This window comes from Mustela putorius, unplaced genomic scaffold (assembly GCF_011764305.1).
Source record: "Mustela putorius furo isolate JIRA1106 unplaced genomic scaffold, ASM1176430v1.1 tig00003834_pilon_pilon_pilon, whole genome shotgun sequence".
Taxonomy (NCBI): Eukaryota; Metazoa; Chordata; class Mammalia; order Carnivora; family Mustelidae; genus Mustela; species Mustela putorius.
In genome coordinates, this window is record NW_025421987.1 from 59,314,070 (window position 1) to 59,339,285 (window position 25,216).

At 38.3% G+C, this 25,216-nt stretch overlaps 1 protein-coding gene across 7 annotated transcripts in view; it reads right to left on the reverse strand.

Annotated features, from left to right (window-relative positions):
- PLCH1 (phospholipase C eta 1) overlaps window positions 1-25,216 on the reverse strand; it is a 217,284-nt gene that overhangs the window by 62,700 nt on the left and 129,368 nt on the right. For all 7 annotated transcript variants that reach the window (XM_013057739.2, XM_013057741.2, XM_045088543.1 and 4 more), the window contains 2 exons: window positions 14,774-14,903; window positions 10,407-10,577 (listed from right to left, as the gene is read on the reverse strand). In XM_013057739.2, the coding sequence (XP_012913193.2) occupies window positions 10,407-10,577; window positions 14,774-14,903 (301 nt within the window). The remainder of the gene's footprint in view (window positions 1-10,406; window positions 10,578-14,773; window positions 14,904-25,216) is intronic.

Here is a 25,216-nt window from a genome sequence, read left to right on the forward strand (position 1 = left end):
TTCAACATAGATTAATGCCCTGTATGGTTCCTTTCTCCTTGTTTTGTGACATAGCTAATAAGGAAAATAGAAAACAACTTCTCTCTACTGTTCCCCGTGGAGCACATTCGTAAGTTTTGTTTGGTATCAATATCTGAGGCACTTGCTTTTTCCAACACAGAAAACTGTTCTTTCTATACCAGGCAACAGGTGCTAAAAGAGCTTTAAAAAACCTGAATACAATAATGATTCTTTACCTTTATATAATGCAGGCACTGCTGTGCAGTTTAGAAAGAGCCTTCGCGTGCATAATTGTAAATAGTTCTTACAAAAGTCTTGTAAACTTGGAATTTTAATCCCCATTTTACAATAGGAAAATTTACGCTAGGGAAGGTTCACTATGTCAAAGTCACAAAACCAACAGAAAGCAGGACCACAGATCCGATTTCAATCTTCTGACTTCAGATCCAAAGCCTTTTCTTTTACACTATACCTATCATCTGGGAGTTCTTTATTTGTACTGAAACACTGAAATGCTTACTTTCAAAACTGATGGTTTCTTTCAATATAGCTAAAACTCCTAAATCTTAACTTCTTACCTGTGAGATGCCTTTTTTTTTTTTTAAGATTTTTATTTATTTATTGACAGAGAGAGACACAGCGAGAGAGGGAACACTAGCAGGGGGAGTGGGAGAGGGAGAAGCAGTCTTCCGGCTGAGCAAGGAGCCCGATGCAGGGCTTGATCCCAGGACGCTGAGACCGTGACCTGAGACTCCTAGGATCATAACCTGAGCCGAAGGCAGAGGCTTAACCCACAGAGCCACCCAGGCATCCCCTTTTGAGATGCTTGGAGGTCTCAAGTTAGTTACTGCAGTTTAACTTCTTTGACTAGTCCAGGTTGGATTCCATTCTCCTTTCCTTGTTTGCTGTAATACTTAGCCTCATCCAAAAAAGACTATCTGGCCCTCATATTAAAGGTCAACCCACTTCAGATGGACTAGGTACAGAGATCAAAGTCATAGGTCTCTATATCACATACTACTGTTCTGATACTGACTTTTTATCCCCAGCTTGTACAGTATCTAGCAAAGCTTGGACAACGAGTGAGAATTTCAAAACAAAGAAGTAAATAATTCTATTTCTTATAGCTATGATTCCCAAAGCACACCAAACCCAAAAATCATAATGTAACTTGCAGAAAATTTTAATATTGCTAAGCTCTTTTCAATTTACTTTTATCAAAGTAATATATTCATAATTAAATGTCAAAACTAAGATGCTTATGATTGAAAGTAGAACTCCCCCTTCTATACTGAGAACCACGCTCCAGAAAAAACAGTCAACATTTCTAGATATTTCCATTGGAAGAAGTCTTTATATTCCTGACTATGATGATAATGATGATATATATATATATATATATATATATATATATATATATATATATATATATATTATGATGATAATGATACTATTGATACTAATGATACTATTTTCTGTTTTTATACACTTCAAGCATTGTCTCTTGACTTTTTTATTGTGTTAGATAAAGATTTAGCCTGTTTGGGCCTGCAAACTTTCTCCCTCTACCCCTCCACCCAGGATAGCTATTTCTTAATTTTTATTAAAATACTGTTTAATGTAGATTATTCTAATTATGCAAATGTTGAACACTGAGTCTATTGTATAATGATTGTGTTTCTTACAGAATTTTTTTCCAATCTGTTAATTACTGCAATTCCTACCCAATGGTTAATTTCTAGTGTCCCTCTCATAAATTCTTCCTAGTGGCTCTAATGGCTTCTCAGTTACCAAAGGTAACAAATAACCCATGAACTCCAATTTTTTACCCCCTACCAAGGTCCTTCTTCTTCCAGGCTAGTAGGATTCCAGCATTTTATTCAGCTTCGGTTCTGACTTCTTCCCCTCATGCTCCTCAGAGAACGCTTGGAAAGCAAATTATTTCTTGCATAAGTGTTCTTGTGTACTTGTGTTTTACTCTGCATACACATTTACTCTGCATACACATTTCTATTGTAGAAATGTGTATGAAAAATTCTAGGTCAGAAAATTCTAGGTCAGAAAATGTTGCCCTATGTTTCTGGTTTCTGGAGTTGCTGATGAGAAGTCTGATGCTGTACTGATTCTAATCCTTTGACAGGACCTGTTTTTGTTTGTTAATTGGATCAGTGTTTCTTTTTTCCTCTCTCTCTCTTGCTTTATGTAAACCTTCAGGGTTTCACTTTATCCTTGGCATTGTGAATTCCATTATGATTTATCTCTGGGTGCATCTTTCTTTTTTTTTTTTTTTTTTTTTGAGAGAGAGAGTACATGAGTGCAAGGGGCAGGAGGCATGGGCGGGAAGAGAAAGAAAGAGAACCTTAGCAGTCTCCCCACTGAGCACTGAGCCCACCCCAGGCTCAATCTCACCACCCTGAGATCATGACCTGAGCTGAAATCAAAAGTCGGACACTCAGTCGACTTAGCCACCCAGGTGCCTCTCTGTGGATCTTTATATATTAACTGCACTTCACACTCAGTGGCCCTGTCAACCGAGAGAGTTCTAACTTTCCATGCTAACCATTTTTGGTATTATTTATTTTATAATTTCTGCCCTTATATTTGTTCTTATCTTTTTCTGCAACTGCGATTACTCAGAGAGTGGACCTTCTGGATCAATCCACTAATTACCTTATCTCTTCTTCCTATTTTCCATTTTTTTTGTGTTTGTTCTACTTTATGGGTGATTTTCTCACTATCTTCTAAGCCATTTATTGAATTTAGTTCTCTGCTCTGCTCTTCCCCTGAACCGTCTTTTCCCAGTGCATAGTGTTCTGGCTTCACGGCTGCAGTTTTGTGTTCCATCACTCTGACATTAATAGCAGTTTTTAAGATGCCTTTTCCCTGCATTGCCTCTATTCCCTCCAAGTTTACCTTGGTCTCTGTATTTTATGGTAGAGGATTTCCTCAAACATGGTAACCTTGCCTTTTTAAAACCCCTTTTTAAAATTATTTAAACATGTATTTAAAACCCAGTCAGTAATAAATGAGTTGGAACCTCTGTATTCCTGGCAGAGCTGACTGACTGGTGGGTTTCGCTGGAAAAGTTCCTGGCTGTACTATTTTACTAGCTATCTGATGTAAATATCTTCAGGTTTGGGGTTTTTCTTCCTGGAATTGGTGTATTAGTTTCCTAGGGCTGCTGTTAATGGATTACCACAAACTTAGAATTGATTGTCTCACAGTTCTAGAGAACCCAAGTCCAGACTCCAGGTGTTGGCAGGGCCAATTCCCTCTGGAGACTCTGAGGGAGAATCTGCTCCATGCCTTACTCCTCACATCCGCTGGCTGCTGGCAAACCTTGGTATTCCTTGGCTTGGGGCTTCACAAGTACAGTCTCTGCCTCCATGGTCTTCTGTGTGTCTAGGTTTTCTTTTCTGTCATTTCTAAGAGCACTCATCACTAGACTTAGGGTCCACCCTAAATTTAAAATTTTATCATCTCAACATCCTTAACTTAATTACATCTACAAAAACCCTATTTCCAAGTAAGATCACACTCACAGGTATCAGGAGTTAGGACTCGAGATATATCTTCTGGGGCCACTATCCAACCACCATGGCTTATAATATCCTCCTATTTCCTACCTATAATTTCCCCTAAATAAATGTGGGAGCAGAGTATTAGAAGAGGGGTATGGCTCTCCCACTTCAATGCACAGAAGTTCACTTTGTCCTTGAACTCATTACCTAGTTCTCTGAAACAAGCCACCCAAAACCTAGAAGCTTAAAACAACCACCACTTTTCTTTTTTTCTTTTTCTTTTTTTTTCTTTAAATCACATTTGTGCAAGCTGGTAAGTGGGACTGGATTGGCTGGACAGTTATTTTGTTGTTTTCACCTACTAGGGGTTGTTCAAGTGACTACAGGTACCCAGTCCCCTGACTACAGTTCAGTGGTCTAAGATGGCCTCACTCACATGCCTATGGTAGGTGCTGGCTGCTGGTCCTGGGCCTCTTTCCCTGAGAAGTCTCTCATCCTCAAAAACACTAGCCCGGTTTTTTCATGTGGTAGTTGCACAGTTCCAACAGGGCAGGAGTGGAACCATCAGGGCGCCCAGGGATTCCTTGTTCATCATTTCTGCCATAATCTGTTAGTCGAACCAAATTCTGAAGCCAGCCCAGATTCAAGGGGCAGGAAAAGAGTCCACTCCTTGATAGGAGAAGAGGGAAGGTCACATTGACAAGGGGCACGCAGACAGGAATAGGGGAATTCCTACAGCCATCTTCACAGACTATCTACCACAATTCCCTGTGTCCAGTACTCAGGGAGGCCTGGCACACCTTGGGACCCTTCCAGGCCATCCTTCTCCAGTTCTGACTTCCCCTGTTATGCCAGGTTGGAGAAGGAACAGTCGTCCTGCTGCAAGAGGTAGGAGAGAGGATCCAGAACCCCACTTCCAACCCATGCTTGTGTCTGTCACCCCGCCTCATCTCCTATTTTCAAGAGCATCATGTGACTTCGATTCTTGAGCCTTTCTGGGATTCCACTGAGTGAGTGAAGTCGATTCATGTTTCTTGCTCTGTAGGCTTGAATTTCAGGGTCTTCTTTAGATCAGACAAATTTCAAGATTTTGTTGTTCTGTCTCCTCCCTTGTTCTCTTTGTCCTTGTCATTTTATGCAGAAGAATAGAAGTCTCTTTCCTGAATCTTGGGGTAATTTCAGAAGGGAGTGGAGGAACATCTCTAAATGAATGGCCCTTCAGTTTGCAACTGAATAAAAAACAATTTACCTCCCCAAACTGGCTACCTCTAACTCATCCTAAAATTCAACCACAAATTTCAAAGCATTAGAAGGTATAACTATTTCACAGAAAATGTCATTTGGGAACTATATTTGAGGCAGCAAAATATTACAAGATATAATTACTCTGAAAACTCTCAATTGCTTTAACTGTGAATAATTAAGTAAATGAAACAGAAACTCAAGAAGGACTCTTAAAAGGAATGCTTTTATGATGAGGAAAATGTTTAACCAAAAAATAAAGGTACACTGGCACTAAAGGTAGTTATAAATGAAGAAGTGTTTATAATTATTTCTCACAGAGAGACAAGGTGGAATGACCCTGACTCTCACCAGATCATTCTGGATTCAGTAAAGGATAATGAAGCGAGATGGTACAAGTGACACTGGTAATTGGATCAGAAGAACCACGGGACTACTTGAGCAGAGAGAATAAAGACACAACGGGGATAACTGGCAGAAGCAACACAATGATAGAATGTATATATCCATGCCAGACAAACAGTAACAGTAAGAAGAAGACCCTCTAGCAGGAGATCCGTAAAGCTCTGAAAGTTCCCCTGGAATTAACCATCCATATGTATATTTCAGATGAAAGTGCAGAATAAAGAGAAATCTGCTTTCCATTGCTCCACGGAGTGTAGCCTTTGCACTCAGTAAACAGCTAGATGGTTGCTCAGACAGCAAGGATGCTTCACTCCTCCTGGCTCTCTCCTCCATCCACGAGACACAAAAGGATAGAAAGTGAACACAAAAGGATAGAAAGAAACTAGACGCTTGTTAAAAAAAGCTGTCAGGGGGATGGGGGAATGAAATCCAATTATCGCTCCTGAACCAAAACTCTGAAAAGAACTGAACACAACACATTCTGCCCCAGCGCCATCAAATGCATAGTAAATCTGGAGAAGACGTAGATTGCTTTTCGGCAAACACAGTGGGTAAAAATAAAACAAAAAACCTCAACCAGACCTAGTACTCTGGAATCACAGACCTGTGGATGTCGGTCATCTTTATTTGCAGTTGCAAGGAAGCAGTGAAAGAGAAGTGTCAGCCCGCTGGTTTCTTCTTAACTGGCACTTCTTCATGGGTATAAAACAGAGAGAGAATTTCTCCAAGCACATCCACGTTTTAAAAATGAAAGGCCCTAATCAAACAGCAGTTGGGCCTGTCAAAGGTATGAATTCAGGTCTCAGAGAGCCTCAGTGAAATAAAAATTTGACCCGTGGCCAATATTTGATTTCATATAATCTTTGACAACATATGTGACCAGCAGTGATATTTCATTTCACAACTGCAAGAATCAGTAAAAGTTGAATACTCTGGTGTCTACACTAATCTTATGCCATCAGAAACGAATGAATTACTGCCACATGAATCGTCAAATTGTCTCCAATTTGTTCCATTGTGAAAATCCCGTTTTAAAACTTAAAATCCCACAAAACTCTTAACTAATGACTCTCTTGGTGCACATTTAGATGGTGCTCAATTTTTCTCTATTTTAAAGAATGCTGAAATGCACAACTTTACATCCTTTTTTTTCATTGTACACAATTATTTCCTTAGAATGAACCATAGAAGTAAAACAGATTGGTCAAAGTTTAATAAATTATATAAAATATGATCATTAAACTGTCCTAAAGAAAGATTATACCATTCCACAACTTCAAAGGAAATGAGACACCATGTCTGATAGAATTTTTTTTTTAATCTTTACTGATTTTGTGGGTAAAAAATGGTCTTTTCATTTTATTTCATATATTTGAATTCCTAATGAAGGGTGAACTTTTCAATAGGCTTATTTACTTTTTATGAAATTTTTATTTATTTATTTTTTTAAATATGACAGAGAGAAATTGCAAGTAGGCAGAGAGGTAGGCAGAGAGAGAGGGGGAAGCAGGCTCCCCGCTGAGCAGAGAGCCCGATGTGGGGTTCAATCCCAGGACCCTAAGATCATGACCTGAGCCGAAGGCAGAGGCTTAACCCACTGAGCCACCCAGGTGCCCCGACTTTTTATTAAATGTTTAATGTTTCCAGTGTTCTGCCCAAGTTTCTAATGGGTATTCATCTTTTTTCCTCAGTAGTCTATGACAGCACTTCCCACATTAAGGAATTTAACTGTTTCTCCCTTTGTATATTACAAATATATTCCTAGTTTGTGCTAGACATTAATTTTATGGTGTTTGATAAATTGGATCACACAGAAACTTAAAAGTTTCAAGACATTAATATTTTCCTTTATGGCTTATGTGTCTTGATGTATGATAATTTTTTAAAAATTCCTTTCAGATTATACCCATATGTAGCTTCAAGCTAATTTAGAAAATTAAACTGGATACAGGTAATCAATCGTCTGCCAGGGGCAGATGTCATAGAACACTGGCTTCTGTTTTCCCTAACAAAAATTTACCCGTTGAATGTCAGTATAACCAAAAGGAGGGAAGAAACACATGCCCTTTAGCAAGTGACATTCACTATTGCTATTCAAATGGACCGGGTTAATTCCACTTGTCCAAATGAATTTAAAGTCAGGAATTTTAAATATTGTAATTTTAATTTGTCACATTGCTGTGCTTCTGAATATCTATGTCAGAGGCCTTCTTCACATTCAGCATTATAATCAATGTTCAGTTTGATACTGTGAGATTGGAAAGGTAGATACCAGCTCCCTTTTATAGATTAGGAAACAAAGGGTCAGAAACAATTATGTATGACCTGCCCAAGATTCTCCTATCAATAAAGCCTGTAGGGCGTGGAATGTAGATCTTCTGAGCTCCCAGTCTAATGTTCTTTCTACAGTATTAGAGGAGTTGTCCAGGTGAGAGTACAAAAGTAGCTACAAAAGCAGAAAACAGAGAAGCAATGTATATAGTAGGGCTTATTTTCTGGGGGGGGGAAATATTCTTCTATTACTCCACATCCCCATGTTGTATCTGTATCATAGCTAACATTGTTAATGGAGAATCTCTTCCTTTGCCAAATTAGCAAACGAACTAAAATAACTGATTTTGATAGAAACATTTGCTAATACTTGAAAGCAACACCAAAATCTGTTAAATCTGAATCTGTTATTCCTAAAATGTATGTGATTGTGGAATGGGGTAAAGTAAATCATTACCAAATCTAGTGTATCTTTTTCTGGCACCAAGCAAGTTTTTGATTCTCCAACAGAGTATCCAACAATGTAATTTAGTTCCGACACGAACTGCCAGGAGTTAGCATTAGACCCCACAGGTAAAGTGCTCAATCCCTTAGACTGCTCCACCTCAGATTCTAGCCGCAAATGAGGTATTCAGGCTACCCCCATTTCTGCTAGGCCTACTACAAATTTGGGGGTTCTGTCAGAGGAAAAACAGACCATGGGGTACCTGGGTGGCTCAGCCAGTTGAGCATCTCTCGGTTTCCACTCAGGTCATGATCACCTGTGTCCTGAGATCCAGCCCCACTGTCAGACTCTGCACTCAGCAGGGAATCTGCTCAAAGATTCTCTCCCTCTGCCCCTCCCCCATGGCCCACATGCACCTGTGTGCATGCTCGTTCTCTCTCTCAAGTAAATAAATCTTTAAAAAAAAGAAAAAACAGGGGCACCTGGGTGGCTCAGTGGGTTAGGCATCTGCTTTTGACTCAGGTCATGATCAAAGGGTCCTGGGATCAAGCCCCATGTGGGGCTCCCTGCTCAGAAGCAAGTCTGCTACTCCCTCTCCCTCTGTGATCTCTCTCAATCTTAATCTCTCAAATAAATAAATAAATAAAAATCTTCAATAAAAAATAAAAATTTAAAAATTTTTTTTAAAAAAAGAAAAGAAGAAAAAACAGACCTAGACACTATTTAAAGCAATAAAAACAGATTTTAATCAGTAACTATTACAATAGGGGAAAAGAGAACTCCAGTATATAATACTGGTTCAGTTCCAGATACAGGATAAATACGAGGGCTTTATACCCAAGAAGCTGGGTGGGGGTCAGTGGAGGAAACATCAGAGATAAGAGGGGATTCTGGGTAAACTTACCTAACAGGGTTCTTGCTAAAGGAAAAGTGGTGATATCACCTAGGAGATGGTGAAAATAAGGAATTTTATCAGCTGTTGAGGTGATCAGGTATCAGAGATGTGGGTTTTAGTTAAAGGGACTTAGCAGGATTCTTGCTAGAGCTGGACTCTTGAAGACAAGGCCCAACAACAGAGCCTAGTCAAAAAAAAAAAAAAAAAGGACTCAGAAGAGCCTGCCTAGAGTTTAGTCAAGGAGAAAGCCTGTCAGTTCCCAAAATTCACTAGAATGACTCATAGAACTAAGAAAAGTGCTTTATTTACTAGGACTGATTTACTACAAAGTATACAACTCAGGAATAGCCAAATGAAGAAATGCATAGGGCAAGTGTGTGGGAAGGTATTCAGATCCTCCGTGCCCTCTCAGGGTATACCCCTTCCCCTTCCCAGTACATCCTGTAGCTTTGCCAACCCCAGAAGCTCTGCAAACCTTGTGGGGCAGGGGCTTTGGTAGAGGTTCCATTATGTAGGTTGATTGATTAAATCATCCCTCCCATTTGTGACATCTTTAAAACCTAGAGGAAATTATGCTACATGAAATGACAAAGACACATGATCTCACTGAAAAAGTATTATCTAAAAAAGTCAAACTCATAGAAGTTGTCTAGGTGGCTCAGTCAGTTAAGCATCGGCCTTTGGCTCAGGTCATGATCTCAGGGTTCTGGGATCGAGCCCCACGTTACGCTTTAATATGTGAGAGCCAGGGCACTTGGGTGTCTCAGTCAGACCTGCCTTCGACTCAGGTCATGATCCTGCAGTCCCAGGACTGAGCCCCGAATCAGGTTCCCTGCTCAGTGGAGAATCCGCTACTCCTCTGACCCCCTCTTCATGTTCTCCCTCTCCCTCTCTCATTCTCTCTCTCAAATAAATAAATATAATCTTTTTTTTTTTAAAGAAACGTTCTTATTTTAAATATATTTAGGGGTTCTCTTTGCTAATCAGGACTTAATTTACTTAGTCTTCTGATATGATCCAATGTCGATTTCCTATCAAAATTATCAATGAATTACTATATTACTAGTTAAGAATTATGTCATAGTTGGGGTGCCTGGGTGGCTCAGTCGGTTGGGTGTCTGCCTTTGATTCCGGTCATGATCTCCAGGTCTTGGGATTGAGCCCCATGTCAAGCTTCCTGCTCAGCGGGGATTCTGCTTCTCCTCCCTCTGTCCCTCTAGCCCGCTCATGCTCTCTCTCTCTCCAACAAATAAATAAATGAAAATAAGATCTTCAGGAAGAAAAAAAGAATTATGTCACATTTAACAAATACCTAAAATACCGACCTATATTTTTAGTATAAAGAAAACATAACCATTATATCTAAAATGAAACACATGAGAAACGTCCTTACTCTGTGGAAAAATATTCAACTTATTTCAGTTAAAAAATTATGTGAGTGTTCAATTTATCACTCCCTCATAAAAGCTGCTAGAAATCTGTTAAAAATAACTCATAAGATTTTTTGATGGAATTGTAATATTTACTCCTCTATCCTAAAGGTAGAGTGTACCTATGTCCAACACCAGAAGACACCTATATAGTTGTATTTTTAAGTAAACAATTCAATTCAACAGTCTAATGATACCTTTTGTTCCACCTTCAAAAACTGCGCCAGCTCGTCCACAGTTAGGTGATCTTTCTTGTCACTGTAGCTCAACAGCAGCAAATAAAGGTCCCGTCTCAGTGACATCATTTTGTAGAAAACACAGAATTCTTCAAATGTCAGAGTTCCTTGATTCTCATCTGTATCAGCTTCCTAAAGGCAGAGGAAAAAAAAAAGGTATTGTGAGAGTTTGAAATAGGAAACTCAGTACTGGGAAATCATATTTACTATAAAAAGGCTAGAACACATTTCACAAATGGTAAACACATTCTTTTCAAGCACACATGGGTCGATTTAAGTTAACTATTTATTAGACCACAAAAAAAAAGATTTATGTTATAAAGATTCAACCTTATAAAAACCAATTTCTCTGGTCACAGTAAATTTATATAACAACCAAAAAAAAGTTTTTTAAAAAAATGTCTGAAGACAACATAATACGTTTCTAAATAGGAAACGAAACATACAAGTGAACACATGCACTACAGATTAAAATCCGTATGATGACTTAAAGCAGTAATTAGAAGGAAATAAACTTTTCAACGTATTAGAGAACAAGGTAAACTGAAAACAGATAAGATAATAATTCAACTCAATAATTAAACTCAAAAAGCTAGAGAAAATTAGGCTAAAGAAAATACAAGGAAATAAATTATAAACAAGCAAAAAGCAGTGAAATAGAAAACAGATATATCATCCAAGGGTGACAATTAAACCAAGAGCTGGTCTTTCGAAGAATGAAAAAGAAATGTTGAGGAGTGCCTGGGTGGCTTAAACAATGCCTTCAGCTCAGGTTGTGACGCAGGGTCCTGGGATCAAGTCCTGCTTCAGACTCCTTGCTCAGCAGGGAGTCTGCCTCTTCCTCTGACCAACCACCCCTCAGGCTTATTCTCTCTCAAATAAATAAATAAATAAATAAATAAATAAATGAAAGAAATCTTTTAAAAAGGAAAAAAAAAGGAAAAAGAAATGTTGGACAAGACAAACCAGGAATAAAAGAGAAAAAATATTTAACATGTTATGAAAATACTAGTCTCTGACCAGCTTCTGAACTGTAATTCAATCAAATACAATTTTTAGGGGCACCTGGGTGGCTCAGTGGGTTAAGCCGCTGCCTTAGGCTCAGGTCATGATCTCAGGGTCTCTGCTCAGCAGGGAGCCTGCTTCCCTCTCTCTCTCTCTCTCTGCCTGCCTCTCTGTCTACTGTGATCTCTCTCTGTCAAAGAAATAAATAAAATCTTAAAAAAAAATACAATTTTTAAGTATAATAGAATCTCTCTTAATTCAGCCTCGGTAGCTTATTGCTCTTACAGCCGTCAGAATCATTGGTACTTCCCCGTTTTCCCTCCACAGAAGTCTGAAAAATCTCCCTGGACTGATTTCTAGTTGAAATTATTCATTTCTAGAAATATTGAGCAAGAATCTTTCAACGTGTATCTTCCTACTGATTGGCTGAATTTTTGAGGAAACTCTAAAATTGTTGGGAATATGTAATGAGCAGCCAATCCATTCATATGATCTTCATTTTAAGTGAACACAGTTGTCACTGAACCAAAACTGACAGGGAACGAATGGCATCTTGAATTGCCCAGGTTTTGCAACATCTATACTCAGCTGTTATGGGGTTTTAGACATAGCTTTGCAAGTCAACATGTTCATAAAAAATATATTTTTAAAAATTTTGCTAACCTTGGGATAACTATGAGCACACACTTTAACCAATATTTAAATCATACACAGTTTCGTTGTGGAGCTGACTGGCTTCAGTCCTTTCAAAGGTAGAAGGAGAATGGTCTATAGAATATCCAGTTTGGGAACCTGAGATGCTTGCTTGTACAGTTACTGCGTCTTAAGAAACTGGGTCTAATATTCAAAATTTCTGCCATACCTTTGTTTCAAAGTATCTAACCCTAGATACAGAGGATAAAAACATTTTTCAAGACTTCCTTATAAATATAAACAATTAAGAACAATAAAACTCTGACATATAAACAACAGCATTCAAAGACTTCAAAAGTAGCTATCCCAGCAATGTCCACAATAGCCAAACTATGGAAAGAACCTAGATGTCCATCAACAGATGAATGGATAAAGAAGAAGTGGTATATACACACAATGGAATACTATGCAGCCATCAAAGGAAATGAAATCTTGCCATTTGCGATGACATGGATAGAACTAGAGGGTATTATGTTTAGCAAAATAAGTCAATCGGAAAAAGACAACTATCATATGATCTCCCTGATATGAGGAAGTGAAGATGCAACGTGGGGGTTTGGGGGGTAGGAAAAGAATAAATGAAACAAGATGGGATTGGGAGGGAGACAAACTATAAGAGACTCTTAATGTCACAAAACCAACTGAGGGTGGCCGGGGGGAGGTGGGTAGGGAGAGGGTGGTGGGGTTATAGACATTGGGGAGGGTATGTGATATAGTGAGTGCTGTGAAGTATGTAAACCTGGCAATTCACAGACCTGTACCCCTGGGACTAATAATACATTATATGTTTATAAAAAATTATATAATAAAAAAGTAGCTATCCATAACTTAAAAGATTTATTTTAAAACATTTTAGTTGAATCTTGCTTTGCAACAAAAAAGCAAAGAAAATTCTAGGAAGGCTTCAATGTCTGCACCAGCGATTCAACCAGAAGAAAAATGTTCCTGAAATAATACCAAGACCTTTGGTCCCAACCCTCTCCGACAAAGAGCATTTCCACAACCCTGCTAGGTACAAGGCCTGCAGTGGACATGTTCTCCAGCAGGTCCTACTGCTTATCCTACTTCTGGCTCCGTCAGTCTTTAAACCTAAGGTCATAAAAAAGAGACCCTCGTGTTTTCTTAAGACTTGTCTAAAGATTTACTTTGAACGCATAAGACATTTGACATAAACATTTCCTGATTTGCCCTGCAAAATGCTTAGTGCATGAGAAATAAAAGGTGTCTAAAGGGGAAAATTATAGAAGTAAAAATAGATCAATATTTTATGTTATTCCCTTATCTAACTTCCAAAAGGTAACCCCACATCATTATTTTCGTAGGTATACACTTTGCCTTCCTCTTTAAGGTTGGCCCCTCTCCTTTGATCAGAAGCTACCTCTTTAGTACCATGAGAATTTTCTGTGGAAAGGAACAGCTGGGAGTGTGGGGCTCACAACAGGACAAAAGTGAGATGTCACAGGGAGTGCCAGGAACATGGCAAATCCTTCCATACAGTCGAAAGACAGTTCTCTATTTGTGGCAATACAATTCCCCTCCAAAGCCTCTCCCCATCTCTGGGGTTTGTTCTACAGCATCTGCCTTCTCTTCTTTTCCTTTCTCTTCTGTTGTTCTCCAGTGCAATGTGACCTCATTGAAAACCATGTCCAGCCACGAGCTTGCCAAGGACAGGGCCACGGTAAGAGGTCACAGAACAGAACCAGCTTCTACCTTCCATTCATCATTGCAACTTATCCCTCATGTCATTTCTGTCCTTACCGCCTCGAAAAACAAACGGTTAGAAAACAAAAGTAGCACAAAACATTAGCCATCAGAAAATATCACACTCTCGGCTTACTTTTACATGTACAAAATATCACCTAATCACTTAGAACAGAAAATTATTGCAAAACACAGATCGCGCATATGACTTCTCTCCAAATAAGAGCACTTCCTTAATTAGTATATTAGCAATTACTAATAATCTGACATTGTCTTTGTACTCACTCAAGAGAGCTCACTTCTGTACCTTCAATAGAGGACTAGGTATAGTCCCAACTGGGGCCACAGGGTACGTTTGGCCCCAAGGGTTTTCCTCAAGGATGGACCAAGAGGGAAAGAGCATTTCATTTAATACCAAGAGGCAGTTGAATGAACTTATGGAGGGTTCCCTAAATGGTAAGAGTGAGATAGCACTTCTAAGCATCATGGGTTCTAAATCTTAAACTCCTCTGAAACGAAACAGAGCCTCTCAAGGACTTTAATAAGTGTCATTTCCTCAGACTACCTAGTCCGATTCTGATCCTCACAAGAGCTCTGTGGGGTGGGCCCCTGAAATGCTATCGCTCCCTTGAAGGCCCTTGACTGGGTTTACTCCATTATCTAAGTGCCAGGTAAAGCGCTTATAATCACTCCCTGAAAACAGCAACAATAAAAAAGCATCTTGGGAAGTGAAATCGTGCATATGTGTTAAGCTTAAGCTTTTTTTTTTCTTTCACAAAACAAAGTGCGTCTTTTCCTCAAAGAAAAATATAATACAGAACAGATAATATCAACTTCCAACAAAACAGACCAGCCCTTGAAATATCCAAGTATAATAATAACCTCCAACGTGTGTTTTATACAAGGCCAACCCAACTGTGAAAACGTACCTGAAACATTTGTCTGACTTTTCTTCGGGGAAGATTGACATTTAGTTTGTGCATCAGTTGGTGTATCTCTTCAATATTCAGTAAGCCGTCACCATTCTTATCAGCTTCCTCAAAGGTCTGCTTCACCCACATGAAGAAAGGTCAAGAAAAACACTTTTTTCATCAAAATAAAAATGGCTCTCTCACAGAATCCTCACAAGGACATTTCTCATAAACACAGAACTTGAGAAGAAAGTCTTTGGAGGAGGCCCTGCTTGCCATCCACGGGCGAGTGAGCCACTAATAGTGACCATAATCAACGGGTGGCTGGACACTCGGACCTGATTCCCTTCGCTTTAAAAGGAGACTCAACCCATGTCCTCCTGAGAGCTGCTTTACCTCACACATTCTTAGCCAATACGTTAAGGAATATGATGTGAAGAAACTGCATATAGGGGAGCCTGGGTGGCTCAGTGGATTAAGCCACTGCCTTCGGCTCGGGTCATGATCTCAGGGTCATGGGATCGAGTCCCGCATCGGGCTCTTTGCTCAGCAGGGAGCCTGCTTCCCTCTCTCTCTCTCTCTCTGCTTGACTCTCTGTCTACTTGTGATCTCTCTCTGTCAAATAAATAAATAAAATCTTTAAAAAAAAAAAAAAAAGAAAGAAAGAAAGCAAAGAAAGAAACTGCATATATACCAAATTTAGGCCTCATCTTCTTCCTCTATGACCTTCCAATTAATGTATTTTTACCTTCACAACACCCCACACTAGGCAATGTTTTCAGTTCCCTTCTCTTGGCCCACTCCTACATTTAGAAATTCAGACGGTCTAGTTCAATGTCCTCATTGTTCAGATGAACATATTAAGCTAGAGGAGAAGAGAGAATTCGTTAAGGATAAATTAGTTAAGAGATCCAGGTTTTTGGCAACCTGGTCTAGTACTCTCGTCTCCTATGCAAAAGGCCTATCTCTAGACTATGTTGGTCTTCCTATTACTAGTTCTGAAGGTTCTTGCCTAATAATGTCAAACTTCTAACTCCAGGGCAAGTCAGATATGCTACAAGTTACCCTCGAAATGCCAGTATAGTATTAGGTGACTGAGGATATAAAGCTGAATTTGGATACAAAAGATTTACCTCAGGTGAACTGAGGTTTTAAAAAAACCCCTCAGGGGGAATGGCTCTTGGGTTGTTTTACATGGTAAGGAAGCAGAATAAATGGTAACCAGTGGATGAACTGAAATCTTTTTTAAAATGGATGATTCATAGTTGTTGGGAGTAAATTACAGAAGGCGGGAACCATGTGTATATTTAGAAAACCAAATTGAGCTTCAAAATTTGAATGGGAATGAAGAGCAAAAAACAGGTGGTAGAAAGAAACCAGAAAATCAAAGTAAGGAAAAGGTATAGGTTTAAAACCAACAAATGGGAGAATGGGACTAAGGTGAGAGAAAAGGGGAAATGGATAATATTTGCTTATCAAGCAGATGACATCACACTGATTTTCAAAGCCAAAATATTAATAGTCCACCCAATGGTAACACAGCACATTTACATTTCTTGGGTGATTCAAATTATGGTTGTGGGAGACTGTACCTCAAGAAGTAAAAACAACCAAAAATCTTATTTCATCTAAATTTATATAGAGGTCATTTTAATACTGTAAATACCTCATCTCACATTTTGTTCCTGTTATATTTGAAAATAACCACCCCAGTTCTTTCTAATTCAATTTCTCCTCATAGAGTTCAAGTAGGAGCTCATTATACATGATCCCTGGAAGTTAACAGGTGACCCAGGATGAAAGTAAAAATAGCTGAAGAATCAAAAGTGAAATATTTGGGCCAATTTCTAATAAGTACCTGAATGTCATTTCTTTTTTCTGTTTTCTGGGCACACAATGCCCATCCCTATCTATTTCTTTTGTCTATGGATGCTTCTCTGTGCTCAAAAAGGTATTCTGGCAGAGTTCAGAGTGATGATATGAGTCCAGTAGTGATAATATTGTCATCCTTTCATTTTTTACTTCTTCACCAAACTCTCTCAAAGACTTCTCCAGAGAAAAGGCAAAGACAAGCAAACCCTGAGGATGAGTATTCTACTGATATAAACCCTAAGGGTAGGCTGTATCTGCAAGGTCTTCTGTGTAGACGCACAAGCTGGCCTTGACGATTGGTTTAGGGGATATGGGATTGGTATGACACAAAAAGAGGTAGAATAACACCAGGAAATGCACACTAGTCCTGATTCTTTGTTGACCTCGCCCTGTGACAGAAGGTTACTTATGTTACTTCTTGACCTCCCATTTCTTCATCTGTAAGGTCACTGAACACAACCAGATGACCCTGAAGTCCCTTCCAACTCTAAGATTCTATGACAGAAAAAAAAAAAAAAACCACTCTCTTCCAGTAACAGCACACATGGTATACAACACAATTACAGGTAAAATTCTTATGATATCTTAAAGCCATTCTTCATAATTAAGATAGGAGTACCCAAGAAAGTTCTAAATTAATGATTCTCATCATAATATGGGATAGTTTAAGAAGAGAAACTATCATTCTGAAAAGAAAAACTAGGAATGACAAGTTATGGCCTAGAATTTTCTATCAGAAAAATACAGGAAAATGTAAAGCATTGAATGCTAGTATTTACTGTAGGGGTGGGCAAACCTTTTCTGGAAAAAGCTTGATAGTGAATATTTTAGGATTTGTAAGCCATTAGGTCTTAGTTGTAGCTATTTGATTCTGCTCCCGTGACAAGAAAGTGGCTACAGGCAACACAGAAATTAATTGGCAGGGTTATGTTGCAATAAAATTGTACTTATGGGCACTGAAATTTGAATTTCATATAATTTTCACAATTTCACAAAATATTCCTCTCCTTTTGATTTTTTCAGCCATTGAAAACCAATTCCTAGCTTAGCAGCACATATAAAAAAGGCGATAGGCCAGATGTACCCTACAGGCTGCAATTTACAAGGTTCCTGGTTATAGGCAAGGTGTAAACCTTTGGTTCACAACATCCATAAGGGACTGCCTAAAGTCCTCTGGATGTAATCATTTTCCTTATAGGGTCAAGAGATAAGGTGGGGGAATCATGGAGGAGAGCAGACCGATGGAGGAAAGTGGTGAGGCTTGCAGGCTGGGGCCACTGAGATTTCAAACTTTATCTGAATAGGAAAGGAAAAAATGTGTCAGTTCTTACCTCTCTTTAGCAATAAAAACAGTAGCTATTATGTATAAGTGCTTAATGTATGTTTGATAAGTGTTTTAAAGCACTCTGTGTGGAGCGCCTGGGTGGCTCAGTGGGTTAAAGCCTCTGCCCTTCAGCTCAGGTCGTGATCCCAGGGTCCTGGGATCGAGCCCCACATTGGGCTCTCTGCTCAGCAGGGAACCTGCTTCCCCCCAGCCTCTCTTCCTGCTTGTCATCTCTGTCAAATAAATAAATAAAATCTTAAAAAATTAAAAAAAATAAAAAATAAAGCACTCTGTGTGTATCAACTCAGATATCTGATCTTCACAAAACTATAAGGCACATGCTATGATTAATATCATCACCAGGGGACAGACAAAGACTCTGAGGCAAAAAAGTCTGAATGACTTATCCAAAATTATATGGTATATGGCAGATTTGGGGCTGAATGCCAGGCAGTACAATGCCAGGCTGAGTCCTTAAACACAATACTATATTGCTTATAATAGACATGAGTACTGCAACTGCCTCAATGCAACATAACCATATTGCAGAAATAACTTGAATTACATTTTACACTGGATGGATTTTTTTCATATACCCACAGAAGATTCATTATTCTCAGTATTCATTCACAGTTGAAAGTTTCAGGCCTATTTGAAATGTAATAATAACGAACATCCCAAAGCTGTTCGTCTCAACTAGTGTAATTAAATGTATGCCCAATCAAGGATATTATTCTGTTATTAAGGTATTGCCTAAAACCCTATCAAATTCTGGCAAATCTGTATGAGAATGGTTCCCTAATTCCACATAACTTTCCCAAATTTTGACATCAGCTTCTTCTTTATTATTCATTAATTTCCTCTTTCCTTTTCTCTCCTCACTGACACAAGCATCAAATGTTTCTCTGTTTCTCATAAAATTGTTCCCTGTGCAGTTCTGGGGTAGTTCTAGTTAGCATATTTTCAGAATATAAAATCCCTCAGCTGTCAACTTGGTTAATTCAAACATGAAAACTTTCTAATGCAGTAAATATGGACAAACAAAATCTATTGAGCTAAAATGGTGTAGATTCATATTAGAATATTATGACTTTAGGATGTAAAACGTAATCCCCATGGTAGCCATAAAGAAAACAGCTATAAGTGCTCCATATCACTCGGCATCAGGGAAATACAAATCAAAACCACAATGAGATAGCACCTCACACCAGTCAGAATGGCTAAAATAAACAAGTCAGGAAATGACAGATGCTGGCGAGGATGCGGAGAAAGGGGAACCCTCCTACACTGTTGGTGGGAATGCAAGCTGGTGCAACCACTCTGGAAAACAGCATGGAGGTTCTCAAAATGTTGAAAATAGAACTGCCCTATGACCCAGCAATTGCACCACTGGGTATTTACCCTAAAGATACAAACGTAGTGATCCGAAGGGGCACGTGCACCCAAATGTTTATAGCAGCAATGTCTACAATAGCCAAACTATGGAAAGAACCTAGATGTCCATCAACAGATGAATGGATCAAGAAGATGTGGTATATATACACAATGGAATACTATGCAGCCATCAAAAGAAATGAAATCTTGCCATTTGTGACAACCTGGATGGAACTAGAGCGTATCATGCTTAGCAAAATAAGTCAAGCGGAGAAAGACAACTATCATATGATCTCCCTGATATGAGGAAGTGGTGACGCAACATGAGGGCTTAAGTGGGTAGGAGAAGAATAAATGAAACAAGATGGGATTGGGAGGGAGACAAAACATAAGTGACTCTTAATCTCACAAAACAAACTGAGGGTTGCTTGGGGGAGGGGGGTTGGGAGAAGGGGGATGGGGTTATGGACATTGGGGAGGGTATGTGCTTTGGTGAGTGCTGTGAAGTGTGTAAACCTGGCGATTCGCAGACCTGTACCCCTGGGGATAAAAATATATTATATGTTTATAAAAAAAGAAAACAGCTATAAGTTATACAAAAGGATGTGAGGAAGGAATTTAAAATTTCTCTACCAAAAAAAGAAAATCAACTAAACAAAAAAAGTAATGCAGAAAACAAGAGACAAAAAGATATAAGGCATAAAGAAAGCAAATAGCACAATGACAGAAGTAAGTCCCTTATTATCAGTAAGTACTTTAAATGTAAATGGATTAAAGACCGAGATTGGAAGAATGGATAAAAACACAAGACCCAACTATAAGAGACTCAACTAAGATCCACTCACTGAGAGTGAAAAGATGGAAAAAGATATTCCATGCAAGAGTAACCAAAAGAGAACAGAGGTGGTTCTAATAACAAACAAAATAAACTTTAAATCAAAAGAAATTTTTAAGAGATAAATAATGGCATTATATATTGATAAAAGGTTCAAAGATATAATGATTATAACAATGACAAATCTAATGACAAATCAAAATATATGAAGCAAAAACTAATAGAATTGAAGGGAGATGTAGACAGTTCTAAATGATAGTTGGAGAATTCATTACCCCACTCACAGTATGGACAGAACAACCAGATGGAAGATAAGGAAATAGAGAATGTAAACAATACAAGGAACCCATCAGTTCTAACACACATGAACAGAACACTCTAACCAACAGCATACACATGTTTCTCAAGGACAGATGGAACATTTTCCAGGCTAAATCATATTTTAGGCCATAAATTAAGTCTCCAACTTTAAAACATAGATATCATTCAAAGTATCTTCCTTGACCACAATGGGATGAAATTAGAAACAAGTACTACAAGGAAAACTAGAAAATTCAGAAAATTATGAAAATTAAACAACACACTTTTAAACAACCAATGGATCAAAGAAGAAATCATAAAGGAAATTAGAAAACACTTAAAGACAAATGAAACACAACACACTAAACTTATACAGTAAGAGCAGTGCTAAGGGGAGAAATTTACAGCTATAAATGCTTACATTAAAAAAAATAAACTTAAAGCTAATATAACATTGCACCTCAATTCTAATTCTATTAAAAAACAAACAATTTTAAAAATAATGACTAAAAATGAAATTCAAGAAAGATCTCACATACCATCAACTTAACATCTTAAAGAACTAGAAAAAAAGAAGACAAACTAAATCCAAAGCTAGCATAAAAGAAAATAAGAAAGATTAGAGGAAAGAGCAATGAAATAGAGATAGAAAAACAAGAGAAAAATCAATGAAATGAAAAGTAGGCTCTTTGTGAAAAGACCAACAGCATTAACAAACCTTTAGCTAGCTAGATTAACAAAAAAAGAGAAAGGATTTAAATTACTAAAATCAGAAACAAAAGTGAGGACATTACTACCAATTCTACAGAAATAAAAAGGATTTTAAGAGAGTACTATGAAAAACTGCATGCTAACAAACTGGATAAACTAAATGAAATGGACAAATCCTAGAAACATAAAACCTACAGAGACTAAATCACAAAGAAAATAAAATGTGAATAGGTCTCTAACCAGTAAGGAGCTTGACTCAGTAACCAAAAAATCTCTTAACAAAGAAAACTCAATATTTGATACTTAAACTTAAATTCAGCTCTGCTGAATTCTACCAAACATTAAAGGAATTAACACCAACCCTTCTCAAAAAACCCAAGAGGGTACATTTCCTAGCTCATTCTATGAGGCCAGTATTAGCCTGATGCCAAACTCAAAGATACCACAAGAAAAATATATATATACAGACCAAGAAACAGTAGTGCAAAAATGCTCAACAGGATACTTGCACATAAAATTCAGCAGTATATTAAAGGAATTATACACCATGACCAAGAGGGATTTATTCCTGGAATATACCAATGGCTCAACATATGAGAATAGATCAACAGCAACATAAGGAAGGGGGAAAAAAAAACCATATCATCATCTCAACTGATGCAGAAGAGCATTTGACTAAATTCAACACCTTTTCATGATAAAAACACTCAAGACAGAAGGAATAAAAGAAAACTCTTCAATATAGTAAAAGACACGTATAAAAAAAACAGTAAATATATTCAATAGTGAAAGACTGAAAGCTTTCCTCAATAATCAGGAACAAGGCAAAGGTGCCATCTTCCACCACTTTTATTCAACAGAGTACTAAGTTTTAGGCAGAGCAGAAGGAAGGAAGGCAGGCAGGAAGGCAGTCAGGCAGAAGGAAAAGGCAGCTAAGTTAGAAAGAAGTAAAATTATTTGTTTGCAGATGATATGATCTGATATACAGAAAACCTTGAAGACTCCATAAAAAAGTTGTTAGAATAAATGAATTCAGTCAGCAAAGTAGCAGTACACAAAGCCAACACACAAAAATTGGCTGCATTTCTATATATGAACATTAACAATCTGAGAAGGAATTACAAAAATAATTCCATGTACATCTCATCAAAATAACAAAATACTTAGGAATTAATAAGGAAGGTCAAAAACTTGCACAATGAAAACACAACACATTGCTGAAAGAGATTAAAGAAGATATAACTGGATGGAATCCATGTTCATGGACTGGAAAACAATTTAGTTAAAATGTCAGTCCTACCCAAAGCAACTTACAGAGTCAATGCAACTTCTATCCAAATACCAATGACATTTTCTGCAGAAATAGAAAAATTCATCCTAAAATTCAGGAACTCTGAGTAGCCAAACCATCTTGAAAATGAACAAAACTGGAAAACTCACACTTCCTGAATTCAAAAGTTATCTTGAAGCTATAGTAATCAAAACAGTGTTGTATTAGTATGAAGACAAACATATAAACCAATATAACAAAATAGCCCACAAATAAACCCTCACATCTATGGTCAAATGATTTTTGACAAGGCCGCCAAGACCAATTGATGAAAAAAAAAAAGTCTTTTCCACAAATGGGCCTGGAAAGCTTGGATATTGACATGCAAAAGAATGAAGTTGGATAATTACCTAATACCATCCACAAAAATTAATTCAAATGAATCAATGACATAAATGTAAGACCAAAAACAATAAAACTCTTTAGCAGAAAACAGAATGAAATCTTCACAGTATGGAATCTGGCAAAGTTTTCTTGGGTATGACACTCTAAAGCGCAGGTGACAAAAGATAAAGCAGGCAAACTGGACTTCATGAAACTTCAAAAATATTGTGCACCGAGGACACTATCAAGAAGGTAAGAAGACCAACAGAATAAAAGAAAAGGTTTGTAAGCCATGTAACTACTAAGGAATTAATATACAGAACTCTCAAAATTCAACAACAGAAAAGCAGACAACCAGGTTGGGGGTGTATCAGATTGCTAACATCAGTAACCTTGGAAGAGTGGGTACAAAATTCATAGACAGGGATAAAGACAATTGATCTTTTCGTTATGCAGCTCTGTATTCTTTGGCTTACTGCAATAAGCATGCATTTCTCACTTAACTAGAACGATCGAGTGAAGGGGTAAATTTTGCCACAATTTAGAAAAAACAACAGTATGCCCATTGCTCTTACTGGTCTACTTCAGAGTTTATGAGAAGCGTTTATATACGTGGCTAAAAGCTCTGGAACACTGTGAACTTGTGGGAGTTAACTGGGTGAGGAGAGCACTTCTACAATTGCTTGTCTTCCCAACAACCATTTCCCTTCCTTCTTCCTTGTTGAAGAACTTCAGTTTCGTTCAGTTATGCAAGAACAATTTGCTCCCATGGAGGCAGAAGGTGAATCTTCGACTGGCCTTAGTGCAGCCATCCCCAGAGTAGAATCCAAAGCATCCCCCTAACCATGAGGTCCCCCCCTTCCAACCATTTATCTGTGTGAGGCTAAATTTTCTTCACGTATTTCCACCAAAACAATACAACGTACGGATTAAATGCAGAAGCCGATAGGAAAATACATGCGTGCTGTTCAGACAGACATTGAAGACACCTGCAAAAGAGGAAAGAACACTATTCTTTTTCACTAATTTGTTTTGAAAAATAGTTTTCATAAAAATATGTTAACATGTAATGTTATTATGATTTTATTTTTTTAAGATGTTTATTTATTTGACAGAGAAAGACACAGCAAGAGAAGGAACATAAGCAGGGGGAGTGGGAGAGGGAGAAGCAGGCTTCCCACGGAGTAGGGAGCCCCATGCGGGGCTCAATCCCAGGACCCCAGGATCATGACCTCATGACCTGAGCCGAAGGCAGCCACTTAAGACTGAGCCACCCAGGTGCTCCAGTTTATTATAATTTTAAGAGTATTAACAATTTTTTTAAATTCTCAGATTTAATTTCTAATATGACAGTATCAACAGATGAAACCCACATAAACAAAAACCCTTTCAGTTTTTACGAGTGCAAGAGTCCCGAGCTCCAATTATGTTAATCGGTTTATGTTGTTGGAAGACTGCTTTAGGAATGGGCCTAGAACAGCCATTGGGCCAGTGATGAGATTTAGTCCTTGCAGTGGGTGCGGGGGGGCGGGGGAGGGCATGGCTGGGAAAATTTACTTTGTTCTTAAAAAAAGAATTATGAGAAGAAACTATGATCCCTCAGAGCAGTGCTGTGTTTGGAACTGCTATCTGAAGCAGGTGTACCTCTATCTGACCATGGGGCAGCCGCTGAAGGACCATCCCAACAGGCTGAGCCTGGCAGAACTCCGGTCTCTGATGATATCACTGAGCCATGATTAACCAACCCGTGAACTGCCCCATCTCACCTCTCCTGTTCATGAAAAATTAATATTCCTTTAGTTTGGGACACAGTACGGTTCCATGGCTTATATCAGAAAGCAATTTTATTCAATATTTTTGTTTGTTTTTTTACCAAATGTTAAGGAGTTAAGAACTAAATTAACAGAATAAAGCACAGAAAGTTAGTTTCTATGTCTGTGTTTTGCTCACTTATGAATCCCAGGTGCCTTTATCTGCATGCTGTGAATATTGATGAAAACATCATGGCTCATCAGCTCAGACCTTCACACTGTCAAAATTCCTTTCATGGGCTGAATATTTCCACTCTGCTCAAACAATACCCTGGGTGAGGAATCATAACTAGAGCAGCACAAATTTATCACTACTCTGGGGGGAAAAAATTAGGGCATACATTCCAATGACAGCAAGGAAGTAGTCCCACTCCCTTCATAGATAGGGGTACATGTATTTTCAGACCATTCCAAAGGTGAAAAAGGGGGCACCTGGGTGGCTCAGTGGGTTAAGTATCATGATCCCAAGGTCCTGGGATTGAGTTCCAAGTCAGGCTCCCTGCTCAGCCAGGAGCCTGCTTCTTCCTCTCCTTCTCCCTCTGCCTACTGCCCCCCTGTGTGTGCTCTCTCTCACTCCCTC